The sequence below is a fragment of the Nyctibius grandis genome, chromosome 12 (assembly GCF_013368605.1).
Source record: "Nyctibius grandis isolate bNycGra1 chromosome 12, bNycGra1.pri, whole genome shotgun sequence".
NCBI classification, from domain to species: Eukaryota; Metazoa; Chordata; class Aves; order Nyctibiiformes; family Nyctibiidae; genus Nyctibius; species Nyctibius grandis.
In genome coordinates this window covers 855984-872384 of record NC_090669.1, presented here as the reverse complement: position 1 = coordinate 872384, position 16401 = coordinate 855984, and the positions used below count along the sequence as shown (strand labels likewise).

At 56.8% G+C, this 16401-nt stretch overlaps 2 protein-coding genes across 2 annotated transcripts in view; both read right to left on the bottom strand.

Annotated features, from left to right (window-relative positions):
- Window positions 1-2145: 2145 nt before the first annotated feature.
- Window positions 2146-4719, bottom strand: LOC137669476 (acrosin-like). Its single transcript, XM_068411577.1, has 5 exons — window positions 4501-4719; window positions 3986-4186; window positions 3383-3648; window positions 2958-3103; window positions 2146-2493 (listed from the first exon to the last, which is right to left on the bottom strand). The coding sequence occupies exons 1-5, from the start codon at window positions 4578-4580 to the stop codon at window positions 2146-2148; spliced, it is 1041 nt and encodes a 346-aa protein (XP_068267678.1). The 5' UTR covers window positions 4581-4719.
- A 7647-nt stretch (window positions 4720-12366) lies between these two features.
- Window positions 12367-16401, bottom strand: part of CSNK2A2 (casein kinase 2 alpha 2) — a 28307-nt gene continuing 24272 nt past the window's right edge. The window contains exon 12 of the mRNA XM_068411300.1: window positions 12367-12781. The gene's annotated coding sequence lies outside the window, so the exon portion shown is untranslated. The remainder of the gene's footprint in view (window positions 12782-16401) is intronic.

The window sequence follows — 16401 nt, the reverse complement described above, 5'->3', positions numbered from 1 at the left end:
TCCTGCCCGTGGGTAGGGGCAATCCCAAGCACAAACACAGGGTGGGCGGAGAATGGATGGAGAGCAGCCCTGAGGAGAAGGACTTGGGGTGATGGGTGATGAGAAGCTCACCATGAGCCGGCAACGTGCGCTGGCAGCCCAGAAAGCCACCCGTGTCCTGGGCTGCATCCCCAGCAGCGTGGCCAGCAGGGCGAGGGAGGGGATTCTGCCCCTCTGCTCCGCTCCCGTGAGACCCCCCCTGCAGTGCTGCGTCCAGCTCTGGGGCCCAACATCAGAAGGACACGGAGCTGTTGGGGCGAGTCCAGAGGAGGCCATGGAGATGCTCAGAGGGCTGGAGCCCCTCTGCTCTGGAGACAGGCTGAGAGAGCTGGGGCTGTTCAGCCTGGAGAAGAGAAGGCTGCGGGGAGACCTTCTAGCACCTTCCAGTACCTGAAGGGGCTACAGGAAAGCTGGAGAGGGGCTTTTGACAAGGGCATGGAGTGACAGGGCGAGGGGGAACGGTTTTAAACTGAAAGAGGGGAGATTGAGATGAGATCTGAGGAAGAAATTCTTTGGTGTGAGGGTGGTGAGAGCCTGGCCCAGGTTGCCCAGAGAAGCTGTGGCTGCCCCCTCCCTGGCAGTGTTCAAGCCAGGTTGGACGGGGCTTGGAGCAACCTGGTCTGGTAGAAGGTGTCCCTGCCCATGGCAGGGGGGTTGGGACTGGATGGGCTTTAAGGTCCCTTCCAACCCAAACCCTTCTGCGATTCTATGATATGCATAAGGATGGAAAATGGAGAGAAGGGGGATCAAGGAGCTAGTCACACATGAGCAAACTGCTGGTTGGTTTCCTTGTTTGACTGAGCCCTGCACCGAATCACCACAGTCCATCCTACCTTCTTTCTGAGGGCGATTCTCAATCCTTTTCTGTGTGGCCCCACTGTGTACCCGGTGAGGGGGTGGGTCCAGAGGCCTGGCTGCTGGCAACGGCAGAAGGTGAACTTGAAGCTGGACTAGCTCACGAGCAAGAGGAGAGAGACCCATGCAGTCATGTGGATGGCACGTGGTTGCAGCTCATGTGATTGATCAGCCCCAGCATCCACAGACCTTCCAAGAAGACAGGCCTGCCAACCACTGGCCACATCTGCACCTCCAGGAGTCACGAAGGACTTGGAGGTGCTTGAGCATGCATTCCCCGAGCTGCTTCCCACCTAGGCACGTCCCCTCTGCACCAGCTGCACAAGGTCCTGCCTCGGAAGCTGCCAGGACCATCCATCCCATCCTCCTGTTGCTGTGCTCCTGGCCCCGGCAAGTGATGGTGCTGCAGCCAGATACACAAACACGAACACAGACTTACACGGTTAATGTGAGCGGTGAAACAAATCGACAGAGCCCGAGCAACACCTTTACCAGCACCCATGTGTACGTAACCACCACTTACATCAACATGAACACAGTGCAGTCCTGCTCTGCCTTTCCAGGTGATCAGGATTGGATGTTTACTAGTGAAACACAAACACACCTTCACTCCCTCACTCCAGAAGAACAACATGTTCATAGATTCCTCAAAGAACAGTGTGGAAATCAGTCCCATGTAGTATCTGTGGCTGGATGTCAAGCTCCTTACCCAGCCATTGGTGCACACCTTGGGTCTTTCTAGATCCGTGTCTCCTGGGTCACGAGAACGTCCAGCTCCAAGTTCACTGGTGCACTGTACACACACACACAGGGATCCCACCAGTAGCCGGCCTAAGACACTTGGTGTTTCCAGCTGCTGTCCCCAAGACCTCTAGCCCCCATGACCTGTGTTACCTTCTTCCACTGCACCCTCACCCTCCTCTCCGAGCAGGCGCGGTTCCAGCCCTTTGGGGTGACTCTGGCCCTTTGTGCCCTACTCTCTGCCTGCAGCCTCATTTTGCAGGCGCCGGGCATGGAAGTCTTTGCCTGGCACAGGAGACTGAATTGGACTGAAGCATGGTTAGCTGTGAAAACTGGCAACTTTATTTCAAGAACTAAGTCAGCTTCAGACGTTGTGTGCACTCGGAGGAGCGCGGGCAGGACCGAGCAGGCCTTTGAGACCGAGGCTTCCTGTGGATGGGCAGGCATTGCCCCAGGGGGAGATGGTGGTGGTGCACTGCAGCCTGCACAGCATCTTGTCCATCCTGCTGGTCAAACCTTATTTCCTCGTAGGTACTGCAGGAGCTTCTGTGCCCAAGCAATGAATTCCACCAGCTTCTGGTATGGAAATGGACAGGGTGTAAACCTGCCCGATTGTGTTGGGATTGGCCTTGGCCTCTGCACAGGTGGTGTGGTGAGGACTGGCTGTGGCGCTGGAGTCACTGTTCCTGCTCGGCGCAGTCCCATCTGGACCAGGATCCAGTCATAGAAGTGCTGAGTGGAGGTGTAGACTCCAGGCTGCCTTGGTCTCGCACAGCCTCTCCCCCAGCTGGTCACCCCAACAAGCCAGAAGTAGTCAGCGCTGTTGTCTTGGCACACGAGGGGAACACCGCTGTCACGCTGCAGCGGGGGAGAGAGGACGAGGTGGTGTTGGGTGGCCGCTGCCAGCGCTCCGGCTGGCTCCTTCTCTCTCCCAGCACCTGCCGGAGCCGTGTTCACTGCGCAGAAAGGCTCTGCTCTGGTGCCGGGGCCTGCAGAGCCTTGTCTGGGAGGGGGTCGGGGGCCTGTCAGGTGGGGCTCTCTCATCTCTGCACAGGGATCCTGGGTGCGTGGGAGACGCATGTTGCAGGGCTGGGATCTGGGCCCGTGGGCTGCCAAGAGCACTGGCTGGGCTTTGTGGGCCTCTGGGACAAGGGGACACCGGGCAAGGGCCTGCAGATGGGCAAGGGGAGGTGAGCCCCGACAGCGGTGGGGACCCAGCGGTGGGAGGGTGGCTTGCCAGGCCCAGCACGCGCCGGGGTGCATTTGGGCGGCTGTGACAGGGCTGCCTGTGCTGCTGGGGGTGACTTGTAGCACGCTCCTACCTGGCAGGTGTCGATGCCACGCTGCGGGTAGCCAGCACACAAGTTGTGGCTGTGGATGGCCGCTCTGTACCACCGGCGGCTGTTACAGAGCTTGGCATTGATGAGGCGCACCCTGGCCTCCTGCAGGACGTCGCTGGGTCCTCCAGCTGTGAGCACAGAAAGGAATTAACAGCCAGCAGCTCATGGGCAGTTCTCCTGCCCTGTCTGGGCGAACCCCTTCCCTAGGGCCTGCCTTGGCCTCTGCAGAGGCATCGTACCGGGCTTTCCCTTCTCTCTTGCTTTGGGCAATGGCTCAGGCCCACGTCTCTACAGGCACATGGCCCTGCAGCCTGACTCGGGCTGTCGCCTCTGCTCTCAGGAAGCCCAACCCGCCTCCCCAGCGTGCCAAGCTGGCCCTCAGGACACGAGCGCTTTTGGGAACTCACATCTTGCAGTCGTGGACCCCCAACCACTGACGTAGCAGTTGGTCAGCTCCGACACTCTCAGCGAGGCGTCGGGCACGCAGGCCAGCTGTATGTAGTAGCCGCACTGGACAGGCTGGTCCAATTCCAGCAAGGCGATGTCGTTCCTCTGGGTGACGTTACTGTAGTGCTCGTGCACCAGCAGGCGCCTAATATGGCGCACTTGGGCCTCAGGGCCCAGCTGAGTCAACTGGGTGGCCCCGATCACCACGCGCCACATGCCGATGTGCCTGGAAGGGGGACGGAGAGAGGGGTCAGAGGGAGCGGAGCCGCGTGCTGCAGCAGCCCAGCAGCTCCCTGCCTCCTGCTTCACGAGGGAGAGGGGAAAGCAGCGGTACGGAGGGTGCGAGTGCCCCAGCAAGCCTTGGGCACAAGGAACGTCAAGCCAGAGGCTGCTGGGCAGCAGTGGCACGAGCCCAGCCTTCTCCTGAGCAGCCTCTTGCTGGGCTCGGGAGTGCCTGGGCACTGGGCGTACTGCAAGGGAAAGGGATGGGAGCAGCACGTGGTGCTGCGGGCAGGGCACCTGCTGGTGTTGGGGGGACATGCCCGTTCCCTGGTCCTCCTCACCTGGCCTCGATGAAGCAGTGGGCTTCTGTGAGGACCCACTGTGGGCTGATGAGGGACCCTCCGCACACGTGCCCCGTGCCTGCTCGCCAGGGATCCTGGATGCTGACGATCCAGGGCCAGGCTCCCGGCTGGGCATCTGTGCCACCCATGACGCGCGATGTCCCGTAGTAATAAGCCATGGGCCGCAGCCCGCAGGTCCCTCTGTAAGCAGAAACTCATCAGTGTCCTGCTCGAGGGCTTGCTGCTGTTCAGGCTGAAGGTCAGCTGCCTTCCCTCCCCACCAGGTGCCACATGGACAGCAGGGCCAGGGAACCCCGAGGTGTGCGTCTGCCCGCGCCTGGTTCTGCTTTAGCCCCGCAGACAAGCTGTGCCAGCATCCTGGGTGCTGGCAAGGAACTGAGGCTCCCCCATGGGCTTGGGGAAGCTGTGGCGTGGCCATGGGGGACAGGCGGGCACCCCCCAGTGAACCCCATAAGAGTCACCCAAGCTCCCTCCCAGAGCCTCGGGCCACTTACCCACAGCTGTCCCATGTGCCATGTGCGGGCCAGCACACGGCCAGCAGGACGATGAGGGGGAGCAAATCCATCGCTGCCATCAGCACATGTCTGCTGCAAGAACCGAGGGCTGGTCGCCATCAGTGCAGCAGCTGACGTAGTGCTGGCAGCACTGGCGGTGCCCGTGGTGCCCTTGGCCCCGGGGCTGATGTCACAGAGGGGCTGTTTCCGGGTGCTGGGCACGGTGACCTCTCGGTGGGGGGCAACAGGGGGGGTTCCGAGCAGGAGGGGAGGCAGAAGTTGGGATCAGATCACCCCGACAGACCCCTGCTGAATGCTCTGCTTGCGCGATGAGGGTGTGCGTCTCACTGGGCAGGAGTTGCAGGAGCACCGGCTCCGTCCCCTTCCCTCATGCACGCAGCAAAGTACGTTACTGAAGCCAAGACTGTTTAAGGCCACGTGCCCGTGACCAGTCTGCTGTAGCTCATCAAATCACAGAACAGTTTTGGTTGGGAAGGACCCTTAAGATCATCAAGCCTAACCATTAACCCAGCACTGCCAAGGCCACCACTAACCCATGTCCCTCAGTACCACATCTACACAGCTTTTAAATCCCCCCAGGGATGGGGACTCCACCACTGCCCTGGGCAGCCTGTGCCAGTGCTTGACAACCCTTTCCGTGAAGAAATTGCCCCTGATCTCCAACCTAAACCTCCCCTGGCACAACTTGAGGCCATTTCCTCTTGTCATATCGCTTGTTACCTGGGAGAAGAGACCGACCCCCACCTATACCCTCCTTTCAGGCAGTTGTAGAGAGCGAGAAGGTCTCCCCTCAGCCTCCTTTTCTCCAGGCTAAACACCCCCAGGTCCCTCAGCCGTTCCCCATCACACTTGTGCTCCAGACTCTTCACCAGCTCCGTTGCCCTTCTCTGGACTCGCTCCAGCACCTCAAGGTCTTTCTTGCAGTGAGGGGCCCAAAACTGCACCCAGGATTCGAGGAGCGGCCTCAGCAGTGCTGAGTCCAGGGGAATGATCCCTGCCCTAGTCCTGCTGGCCACACTAGTGCTGATACAAGCCAGGATGCTGGTGGCCTTCTTGGCCACCTGGGCACACTGCTGGCTCATATCCAGCCACCATCGACCAACACCCCCAGGTCCTTTCCCACCAGGCACCTTCCACCCACTCTTCCCCCAGCCTGTAGCGGTGCGTGGGGTTGTTGTGCCCCAAGTGCAGGACCCGACACTTGGCCTGTTGACCCTCACACAGTTGGCCTAAATGACATTTTTAAATGTCCCAGTTCTCCCCCTGCAATTCACAACCATCAGACAAAAGGCGACGTTTTGGTTTTCTGTTTGTGATGATGCTCTGGGCTCATGGTGTGTTTCTTGGTTTGGGCTCTGCTGTTTTCTCCTCTGTTTCCCTTTGTGCCAGTTTTACAGGACTGGAGTGGCCGGACGGTGTTTGCTCTGCTTTGCTGCTTCCTTTAGCCCCAATCTGGCTCCCACATTCCCAAGCTTCACTTGCCCTGGTCGGTGACATCCATCCATCCATCCATCCATCCATCCCAGTCCGGAGCTGCCCGGAGCACCCTGTGCGCATCAGCACGTACGCACACTCGTTGGCAATCCTGCGTGACTTAATGCCAGCGGCTCCATGAAAACATGACTGATAAATGCTCACAGCTTAGCCCTGTGCCTGCAGACCTGCGCTTTTGGGTAGCGCTACCGTGAGGTGGGAGTGCAGGAAAGCAGCTCCTGTCACTCCCAAGCTGTTTCCTGACTCGGGTCTTCCAAGACATGGCCAGGCCCTTTCCTGTATCTCTGTGGCCAAGAGAACAGCAAACACCTTTGATGGGACTGGAAGGGAAGGATGTTTTGGTCACACAATGGCAGTGGGCACATCTCCCCCTCCGCCAAGCTGATGCCACCCAGGCTGGAGCTGGCTGCAGCCATGTGCTTGGTGCTCTCTGTTTCTGCCACGCACTGATATGGCACTAACAACGGACACGTTCGTGCTGCCTCGTTGGGTCAGAAACCGCTGGGACATCTGCAAATCCGTGCTTTCCAGAGGAGCCTCCTGCGCATCAAGCAGGGCAGAAGGTTGTCCCAGTCCTGTGGCATGCTTGCTGTCATGGTGGCATTTCCTCAGACAGCATTTCAGGCCAGAACTGCTCCATCTGGTGTACAGATGAGCACTGAGGTGTTGGAGCGAGTCCAGAGGAGGGCGATCAAGCTGGTGAAGGGTCTGGAGGGTCTGACCTACGAGGAACAGCTGAGGGAGCTGGGGGTGTTTAGCCTGGAGAAGAGGAGGCTCAGAAGTGACCTTAGTGCAGTCTACAACGACCTGAAGGGAGGCTGTAGTAAAGTGGGAGTCGGCCTCTTCTCCCGGGCAACCAGCGATAGGACAAGAGGACACAGCCTCAAGCTTTGCCAGGGGAGGGTCAGGTTGGACATTAGGAAGCATTTCTTCTCAGCAAGGGTCATTAGCCATTGGAAGGGGCTGCCCAGGGAGGTGGTGGAGTCACCATCTCTGGAGGTGTTTAAGAAAAGACTGGACATGGCACTTAGTGCCGTGGTCTAGTTGACAGGGTGATGTCAGGTCAATGGTTGGACTTGATGGTCCCAGAGGGCTCTTCCAACCTGATTGATTCTGTGTGTGACTCTGTGTGTGTGATGTGGCCGCACATGCTCTCCCTCCCTGCCCTCCACCAGCTGCCTCTACTCAAGCCAAAACGGTGCCTCTGCCCTTCGCCGGTACCAGTCAGTGAAACCCTCTGCCATGAGGTTTCACAACACTCCTTGCACACCAGCACACAGGTGGGCAGAGCCGTGTCCCTGCTGCCTCTGCTGCCTGGCTGCCCAGGGACCATTTATTTGTCCAGGAAATCTCTGTGGCACGGGGACACGAGCCAAACCCAGTTCCTCTTCAGAAGCAGCCCTTATCTGTGCACGAGCAAGAAGTGGCAGAGTGCACTGTACAACCTTAATTTTTCATGCTGTTTACTTACTCCTTTTAAATTGTTATTGCTTTCAGCTCTGGCCCAGCCTCCAGTAGAAAGCTTTATCTGTTGGAGGGGGAACGGTTTTAAACTGACAGAGGGGAGATTGAGATGAGATCTGAGGAAGAAATTCTTTGCTGTGAGGGTGGTGAGAGCCTGGCCCAGGTTGCCCAGAGAAGCTGTGGCTGCCCCCTCCCTGGCAGTGTTCAAGGCCAGGCTGGATGGGGCTTGGAGCAACCTGGTCTGGTGGAAGGTGTCCCTGCCCATGGCAGGGGGGTGGAACTGGACGGGCTTTAAGGTCCCTTCCCACCCAAACCAGACTGTGATTCTATGTTCATCTAAGATAACTGTGCCAGCAGCAACCCTTGTCTCTTACTGCGTGACTGCAAAGAAACATGCTTTATTTTTTCCTTTTTGTGAGCTGGGATAAGGTGCAGCACCTTTACCGATATAAGGGGGGGCTGATGTGCAGCTTTACTGGTGTGAAAATGCTTTCGAGTACGGACGGAGCCTTGCACAGCTGAAGAGGCTTAACAGGCACAGCTTGGGCTAGAAATTACATCTTTAAACTGGAATATATTACAGTTGTTCCTGCTGTAATAACACCCGTAGCGTCTATTTTCAATGTACAGACGCTAAACAGCATAAAAATTACCACCCTGCGTCAGCTTTATGGTCCTGCAGTGTAACTCCAGGCCCCCGTGCAGTGCTTGTTGCTAACTAATGCCCCATCCAAACCCCCCTGACAGCCACAACGTCGTCTGCTAGTTGTGCCTGGCTCCCCCTTGGGCTACCGATGCTCCGACTGTCCCAGCCGCCCGGTCCCTCGCAGCACCTGGGTTACCCACACTGCCTCCTTCGTTTACAATTCCTCGCACAAACAAGTGGAGCACACAAAAAGCGAGGTGTCATTTAGAAATGATCAGCTGTATTTAGTCAGTGGGTTAGAGTACACTTCATATGCCACGATTAAACAACTTGTTCCCTTAGAATCATAGAATCAGGGAATGGTTTGGGTTGGAAGGGACCTTAAAGCCCATCCAGTCCCAACCCCCTGCCACGGGCAGGGACACCTTCCACCACACCAGGTTGCTCCAAGCCCCATCCAACCTGGCCTTGAACACTGCCAGGGAGGGGGCAGCCACAGCTTCTCTGGGCAACCTGGGCCAGGGTCTCACCACCCTCACAGCAAAGAATTTCTTCCTCACATCTCATCTCAATCTCCCCTCTTTCAGTTTAAAACCGTTCCCCCTCGTCCTGTCACTCCATGCCCTTGTCAAAAGCCCCTCTCCAGCTTTCCTGTAGCCCCTTCAGGCACTGGAAGGTGCTAGAAGGTCTCGCTGGAGCCTTCTCTTCTCCAGGCTGAACAGCCCCAGCTCTCTCAGCCTGTCTCCAGAGCAGAGGTGCTCCAGCCCTCTGAGCATCTCCGTGGCCTCCTCTGGACTCGCTCCAACAGCTTAATGGGATGGTAAGAGACAACTGGGACAAATATCCAGCTGCCATTCCTGACCAGCCTGCTCATTCCCGCGCTCTCCACTTACCATGTTAATGGCATGTTTTGCTGCAAGGGATGTACATGGAAATATGTTGTGGTTTCAAATGGTCCCTGTTTCTCAATGAATTTTAACGAAAAATAATACCCGTTGCCTCTCCTCCTTCCCCAGGCATGTGCGGGCTAAAGGAGAGGGCAGTGTCAGGGCAATGGTTGGACTTGATGATCCCAGAGGTCTCTTCCAACCTGATTGATTCTGTGAAGCCTAATGAGACATTAACACACGTTAACAGTTGAGGCTGACATTTGGAAAGAGGCCTCTGGGAGTTGTGGTTCAATGAGACTCACTGACGTTACCCACCTGGAAGATCACTAGGAAGATGTCGGCATGATACATCACCCCCGTTCCCAGTTCCCAGGGTGTAAGGGATTGGAGTTTGGGGAGCAGGTGGAGAAAAAGGCCCAGCCTCAGAAAATGATCTGGTCCAAGAGGTGAGCAGAGGTTGCGTGCTCCAGAAATAACTGTCCACAAAAGCATTTCCTGCCCCTCAGAGTTCCCAGCAACCCGATGCCTTCAGAGGAATGAGATCTTCAGGAAGCTCCTGAAATGTTGCTCCTCTGAGGTTTCACATTGCTGGGTGCAGTTACTGGAGCAAACCGTAGCAGCTCCCTCCAGTATCACCAAGTCTGTTCTTGCCTTGGAGCACACAGTCCAGGTTCATGGCCTGGGAAATTCTAACCTGGACTGTCGCCCTCTCGGCTTAAGCCATTGCTGGAGAGCAGATGCCTAGGGCTGGCTGCATGGCCCAGTGGGCCAGCTGAAAGGACGGTGCTTGGACCAGTAAAACCAGAATCGGATTCAGTCAGTACCTTTATGAGCCAAAAGCCTTCGCTGCATGGCAAAAACAAGAACACAGCAATGATTTCTGCAAGGAGTGTGAGATCCCGGGATTTGTCCAGATGACTCTGCAGAGAAGGACCTGGGAGTTCTAGTGGACAAGTTCCCCATAAGCCAACAATGTGCCCTTGGGGCCAGGAAGGCCAATGGTGTCCTGGGGTGTGTGAGGAAGAGTGTGGGCAGCAGGTCGAGGGAGGTTCTCCTGCCCCTCTACACTGCCCTGGTGAGGCCACATCTGGAGTAACTGTGGGCAGTTCTGGGCCCCCCAGTTCAAGACAGACAAGGAGCTACTGGAGAGAGTCCAGCGGAGGGGTATGGAGATGGTCAGAGGGCTGGAGCATCTCTGCTACGAGAGGCTGAGGGAGCTGGGGCTGTTCAGCTGGAGAAGAGCAGACTGAGGGGGATCTTATCAATGCTCACAGATACCTCAGGGGCGAGTGTCAAGGGGATGGGGCCAGACTCTTCTCAGTGGTGCCCAGCGACAGGACAAGGTGCAATGGGCACAAACTGAGACATGGGAAGTTCCATCTGAATATGAGGAAAAACTTCTTGACTTGGAGGGTGCCAGAGCCCGGGCACAGGCTGCCCAGGGAGGGTGGGGAGGCTCCTGCTCTGGAGATATTCAAACCCGCCTGGACACGACCCTGTGCAACGTGCTCTGGGTGACCCTGCTTTGGCAGGGGCTGGGCTGGATGATCTCCAGAGGGCCCTTTCAACCCTAATGATTCTCTGATTCTGTGACACCAGCTGCCTCTCCCAGCCTGGATTTTCCTACGGGAGCAGGACTGGATGAAGGGCAGCTGTAACAAGGAAACCAAAAAGGGAATTGGGCAGGAGATCCATAGCCACCACATGCAAGGGGAGGCAAGATGCAAAAGTGTCTTCAAGTGCTCAGGGAACCCGGACGAAGGCTTTGGACCTCATGCTGGCTGAACTCTGAGCAGTGCAGGAGGAGGAGGAGGGAGCTGGGCTGCTGCTGAGCAGAAGAGAACGGGGACATAAACATCAGTGGGTGCAGGAGAAGGTAGTGCCAGTGTGTGCTGGAGCTCTTTGGCAGAGAAAGTCAAGGAAGCAGGACAGACTGCCTTGGTGGGACCACCGTGCAATGGATGTCATGGTGGAGCAAGGGGCGAGAATGAACAAAACCTTTCTGACTCTGGACAAACTGGACACAAAAACTGGGCAGGCAAAGAAGAGCTTATTTCTGACAAGCAAGTTAAAAAGAGTCATTGAGAGCATCCTTTAGAGACAAGCTGTTGACTTGGAGAGGACCTGGGCTGCAGCAGGTGGGAATGGGGGGCATGACCCAGCAGCGTCAGGAGAACGGCTGAGGTAGCAACAGCACTTGGATGTGCCACCGTGCTGCAGGGACCTCAGTTTGGCGTATGCTCGCAGCACTGCTCCCACCCAGCACTCGTGGACCTCAGGTGGACTCCATCATGGACTCTTCCCTGCAGGGACAGGCTCTCACCACTGGCCAGATCTACACGAGCCAAGAAAGCCTTGCTGAATTTAGGCGCCAGAGATCAGCACAGTCCTGGATACAACAGGGCCATCATTACACTGTGCCCCGGCAGCGGACCAAGCCCCGCCTCACAGCACCAGCAGCTTGAACTCACCTGATGTACACGTCCACATCTGGCCCCACATCAGCACATCTCCAGGAGTGACGTGCAAGGACGGTGTTGGCAAATTTCCACCCGTACCACTCACAGGCTTTGTGTGAGGACTCAGTCCTGCATCTCCACTTCGGCCACCAGCACCGTGGGGTGCTGTGCCAGCAGGAGCCCACAGCTCCCCTGACCTGAGCTCCCCTCCCTGGGAACCGGCAACAGGTCTGTCTTTCCCAGTCAGGAGCCTCGCCTCAGAGGTGCCCTTAACCTGGGCAGCTTCAGTACAAGGGAAAACTGTAGGGAAAAACACATGGGTGATGAAGGAATGGGACAACAGAAGAGAAATGACCATGTACAGTCATACAGAGTCCAGCTGGAGTTTTTAGACCAGAGTTTCAAGTAGTCCGAGTCAAGTGTGCAGAGCACAGGTTGGACAACCACCAGCATTGCAGCCAGGCTCTCCTGAGAGCTGCTGGTGAAGCACCACATCTGTAGGGGAACTCCTGCGATGCAGAGGCCCGCGGGCAGGAGCTCTAAGCTCAGGGCTTTGCGGTGATGGTGCTGGGGAGGAGGAGGAGAGTTGCAGCTCAAGGAAGAGGAAGAGGTGGGAGCTCCTGGGGTGCAGAGACAGAGCCATGGCCAAGCCCCACAGGCTGGGAAAAGCAGGTACCAGCATTAGCACTCAGGCCACCACCCAGGCAGGTACCTCCAGAAGAGTGTGGGGGCCTAAGGAGGGACACCCACCTCCAAAGGCGGCTCCTTTGCCTCCTGCTCTCCTCGCCCAGCCTGTCCTCAGAGGGCACAGGGAATGGCTCACGCTGCCAGCGTTCTCCAGCACGGCCGGTCCTGCCCCACACCTCCCCACTGAACACTCCTCCTCATATGCTTCTTTTAAAACTTTTATTCAACAATATAGAATTCTGTTAATTATAATATAGAACTGTCCATCGTGAAACTCCATCCCCTGCCACCCCCGTGCCCTGGCAGGGACAGGCGCGAGCTGGCTAACCGTGGTCCGTCAGAGGTTGGAGCGGGAACAGCCAGAACGGAGGGAGGAACAACTAACCAACAACTGCTTCGCACCCTTCTCATTTCCACGCTTTCTGGGTCAGGAAGAGCTCAACAAGGAACCAAAGGCAGAAGAACCTTTAACACTCGGAGGGTCCTACAGAGGTGAGTGCTGTCCAGCCAGGCGTGCTGCCCGCTCTCAGCCCTGCCCGCCGTCCCTCTACGCGCGCCGACAGGACGTTTGGTTTGGTTCTCATTCTGCTTATGGAAAATTGGGAGCAACAGCATCGGACCTGAGGAGAGACGGGAGGAGGGAAGTGAGCGTCGCGGGGCACTGCCAGCTCCACACAGAGCTCCTCCAGCCCAGGTGACGAGGAGATGGCTGGGGACACTGCCCCATGTCCTGCCACCCCGCTGCCAGCCAGGCCCCGCTGTACCCTCCTTGCCCCTCTGGAGGTGGGGACAGCGGGGCCTCCTCAGCCTGCTTTGGGAGGGAGGGCAGGGTGAGAGGGGAAGGCAGGGCCAAGCAAGGCAAGGGAGAGACGCAGCTCAGCAAAGCAGCACTTTGATGGGCAGCCAGACACAACTTGGGACTTTTTACTCCCCAACCTCCTCTGTTAAGTCTCCCTCTGCTGCCACAAGCATCTCCTCTAGCCCCGCTGAAGGCTCCCGTCATGCCACAGCACACACCGGCACAGACGAGCCGGGGAAGTTGCTTCCCGCATCCCTCAATGGCTGCCGTGGTTCTAGTTTTGAGCCTTTCCTCTTACAAGGCGTTCAGCCAACCTGCGCTCTACGTCTGCTAGAAACCTGAAAGGCCAGGACGTGCACCAGGACTCTCCCAACTTTCTCCAGGAGAAAGCATATGAAGATGCACGTTCCCCAGTCTCCTTCCTTCCAAAGGACAAGGCACTGTCTTCTCCAGCTCCCAGCTGTCCCTACAGGCAGGGCAACGCTTCGTTAAGGGCCAGAGGAGAGCAGGGTTTCCTGCTCTGAGCGCTGGAAGGGCCAACAGGTGCCGAGAGGAACTGGCCTGAGCTGCATCCAAGCGTCCACACTGCCCTGGGATCAGGAGACTCCGCACCCTCCTCGCTCCCAGGCTACGCTTGCTCAACTGCCATGATTCCCTCCGGCATGAATCTGTCACAGCTCATCCTACCCTAGAGCTGGGCTGGGGATGTGGGGAGATATGGGGTAGGTTGTTCCAGCCTCTCTGGTTACTGCAACCACGGAAAGCCATTTACCCATGTCGCTCGCTGGGAAGAGCATCTCTCTTCCTCTGCTTGAGGCAGGAATTTGTGACTCAGGTTTACTGATACTTCCCGAAGCACCACTTTGAAACTCCACCGTCAGGTTTGGACCCTGTCAAACGCTCATATACAACGACGACCATTTTTCACCTATTGAAATTTCCACACTGAACTCGTTCTTCTCCCCCACCCCTCTTCTGCCTCAGCTCTCCGCAAGCCGGAAATGCCAACACACAAGAGCTGGAAAACGGGCAAGTTTCCCCCACAGCAACTTGGAGAGGCCATGAGAAACATCCACCCACTCCTGCCTCTTCTCGACGGAGCACTTCAATACATGTTTCAAATCAGTTCAGAGATTGATGTTAAGAACCCAAACCAATCCTGCTGGTATTGGCACAGCTTAAGAGCACAAAATCGTAGAATCATATCATACAGTCACAGACTGGTTTGGGTTGGAAGGGACCTTAAAGCCCATCCAGTCCCAACCCCCTGCCATGGGCAGGGACACCTTCCCCCAGACCAGGTTGCTCCAAGCCCCATCCAACCTGCCCTTGAACACTGCCAGGGAGGGGGCAGCCACAGCTTCTCTGGGCAACCTGGGCCAGGGTTTCATCACCCTCACAGCAAAGAATTTCTTCCTCACATCTCATCTCAATCTCCCCTCTTTCAGTTTAAAACCGTTCCCCCTCGTCCTGTCACTCCATGCCCTTGTCAAAAGCCCCTCTCCAGCTTTCCTGCAGCCCCTTCAGGTACTGGAAGGTGCTAGAAGGTCTCCCTGGAGCCTTCTCTTCTCCAGGCTGAACAGCCCCAGCTCTCTCAGCCTGTCTCCAGAGCAGAGGGGCTCCAGCCCTCTGAGCATCTTCGTGGCCTCCTCTGGACTCGCTCCAAAAGACCCCCAGGCCTCTCAGGCCAGAGGGCTGGAAACACTCGCCAAAGCCTTCGGCAGCATCTGCAGGAGAGGTAACGTTAGCAAGGGCCCTACGGCACGGCAGCAACACCGCAGACGGCTCCTCAGCCTGGACACTGATCACTGAGCTCATGCACTGGCCGTAGCCCAGGGTGGGAGGAAAGAAGAGCTCCTCCCCGCTCAGCACACCTTTAGGAAAAGCCATCCACGCAGGGCGAGAGGAGACCAGCACAGGGAGAACCCTCAACTCCCAGCCATGCATCGGTGACTTCTCCTCTGACCAGCCACATAACAGACAGACCCAGACCGGTACCCACAACAGCCGTACCCAAAACCTCGCACCTCCTCTGCAGCCTCGTGGAGGCAGAGACAATCTGCCACAATGAAACCCTCAGGGCTGACAGCATGAACTGCACCCAAAGACTAAGAGCTCCCAAAAATACTCAGCCAAGAGGGGTTGGAAGAGCCAACGTGACCTCCTTGAGGAGGCAATGCCTTCAGCTCTCCCTCCTTCTGGCTAGCCCATAGATTGGAGACGGCAGACGTTCAGACGTATAGATATTTATTGGTTTCAGTGATTTATACAAATGGATTGACCTGCTATCAATGCCAATAGAACTTTATTGGAATATGGAATGTAAACAGATGTTTCAAATAGAAACATTGCAACCTTATAAAAAATTAACTATTTCAACAATGCCGCAGAAGGAAATTCTGTGTTTAGGTGCTGGTGGGAAAACACTATCTCCAGCTTCTAGGTTTGAGTGTCACCAGAACCACTTGATGAAGTTACACACAGAACAAGTAGAGGAGGCAACTGTGAACTGTGGGGCTCTAAAGCCATTGAGGGATCTGATGAAAGAACCCGCAAGACGAACCCCCCACCCCCCGCCACAGGCTCGGCACCCCAGAATTCAACAAATGCCTGACTTCGTTAGAACACTCCGTGGGATCCCAAGTCCTGGATCAGTAGCTGCACAGCCCCCTCCCCGACAGACCACGCCGCTGTTTGCTGATCCTCCCCCCCTCCCCGTGCTCTCCTCCCCGGCCTCCTCTCCGCTCCTCCGTCCTGCGGCGCTGGATTGAACCGCCCCAGAGCCGCGCTCTGGCACAAGTCTGCGTCTGGCACGAATTCTCATGGGAGCCACGCCGTGAGGTACGTGGTTGCACACCTATCACAAGAAGTCTTGCAACACTTGACTTTCCTGAGCTCCGTGGGAAAGCCTGGCCAGTCCCTCCCCGCTCCTGCCCCGAGAGCAGCCCTCACATTCACACGTTTCCAAAGCAGGTCTATTGAGGTTTCTTCTCAGAGCGAGCCTGGAGGGGGGGATCTCACCTCTCCCCAGCAACTCGCCTCAGTGCCTTCGTTTTAACGCTCCCAACCCCTCCTGAGATGCTGCTGGGTTTGTGGGCTGTTTTTTTTTTGTCGAACCTCCCCCCCCAACCGCCCCCGGCATTCGCAATCGAAACTGGAATTCAAGGGCCAAATTCAAGCCCAGAGTGAGCAGTAGGATTTAGACCTCAAAACAAGAGTTGCACCTGCTGACCCCCAGCCTGAATTTGGTTCATCCAGAGTCTACAAGTCAGAAAGGCATGTTTAGAAAGAGGCATGCTAAGGGCTGATGGTGGAACGACCAATTTGTCCCCACCAGCATGGTGGGGAAGACTGGACTGGGAAGGAAGAGAAGGATCCATAGAGATGTGAACCAGAATCAGTTGTGTTGAGCCCTGGGGATATCACTACATGTTTAGCTCT

Excerpts from the sequence above, each read along its gene's own strand:
- LOC137669476 (XM_068411577.1), bottom strand. The coding sequence starts at position 4,580 with ATGGCAGCGATGGATTTGCTCCCCCTCATCGTCCTGCTGGCCGTGTGC. Across the intron at positions 3,649-3,985 it reads CACTGCTTCATCGAGGCCAG|GCACATCGGCATGTGGCGCG; the intron begins GTGAGGAGGACC and ends TCCCCCTTCCAG. Across the intron at positions 3,104-3,382 it reads GGGGTCCACGACTGCAAGAT|CTGGAGGACCCAGCGACGTC; the intron begins GTGAGTTCCCAA and ends CTGTGCTCACAG.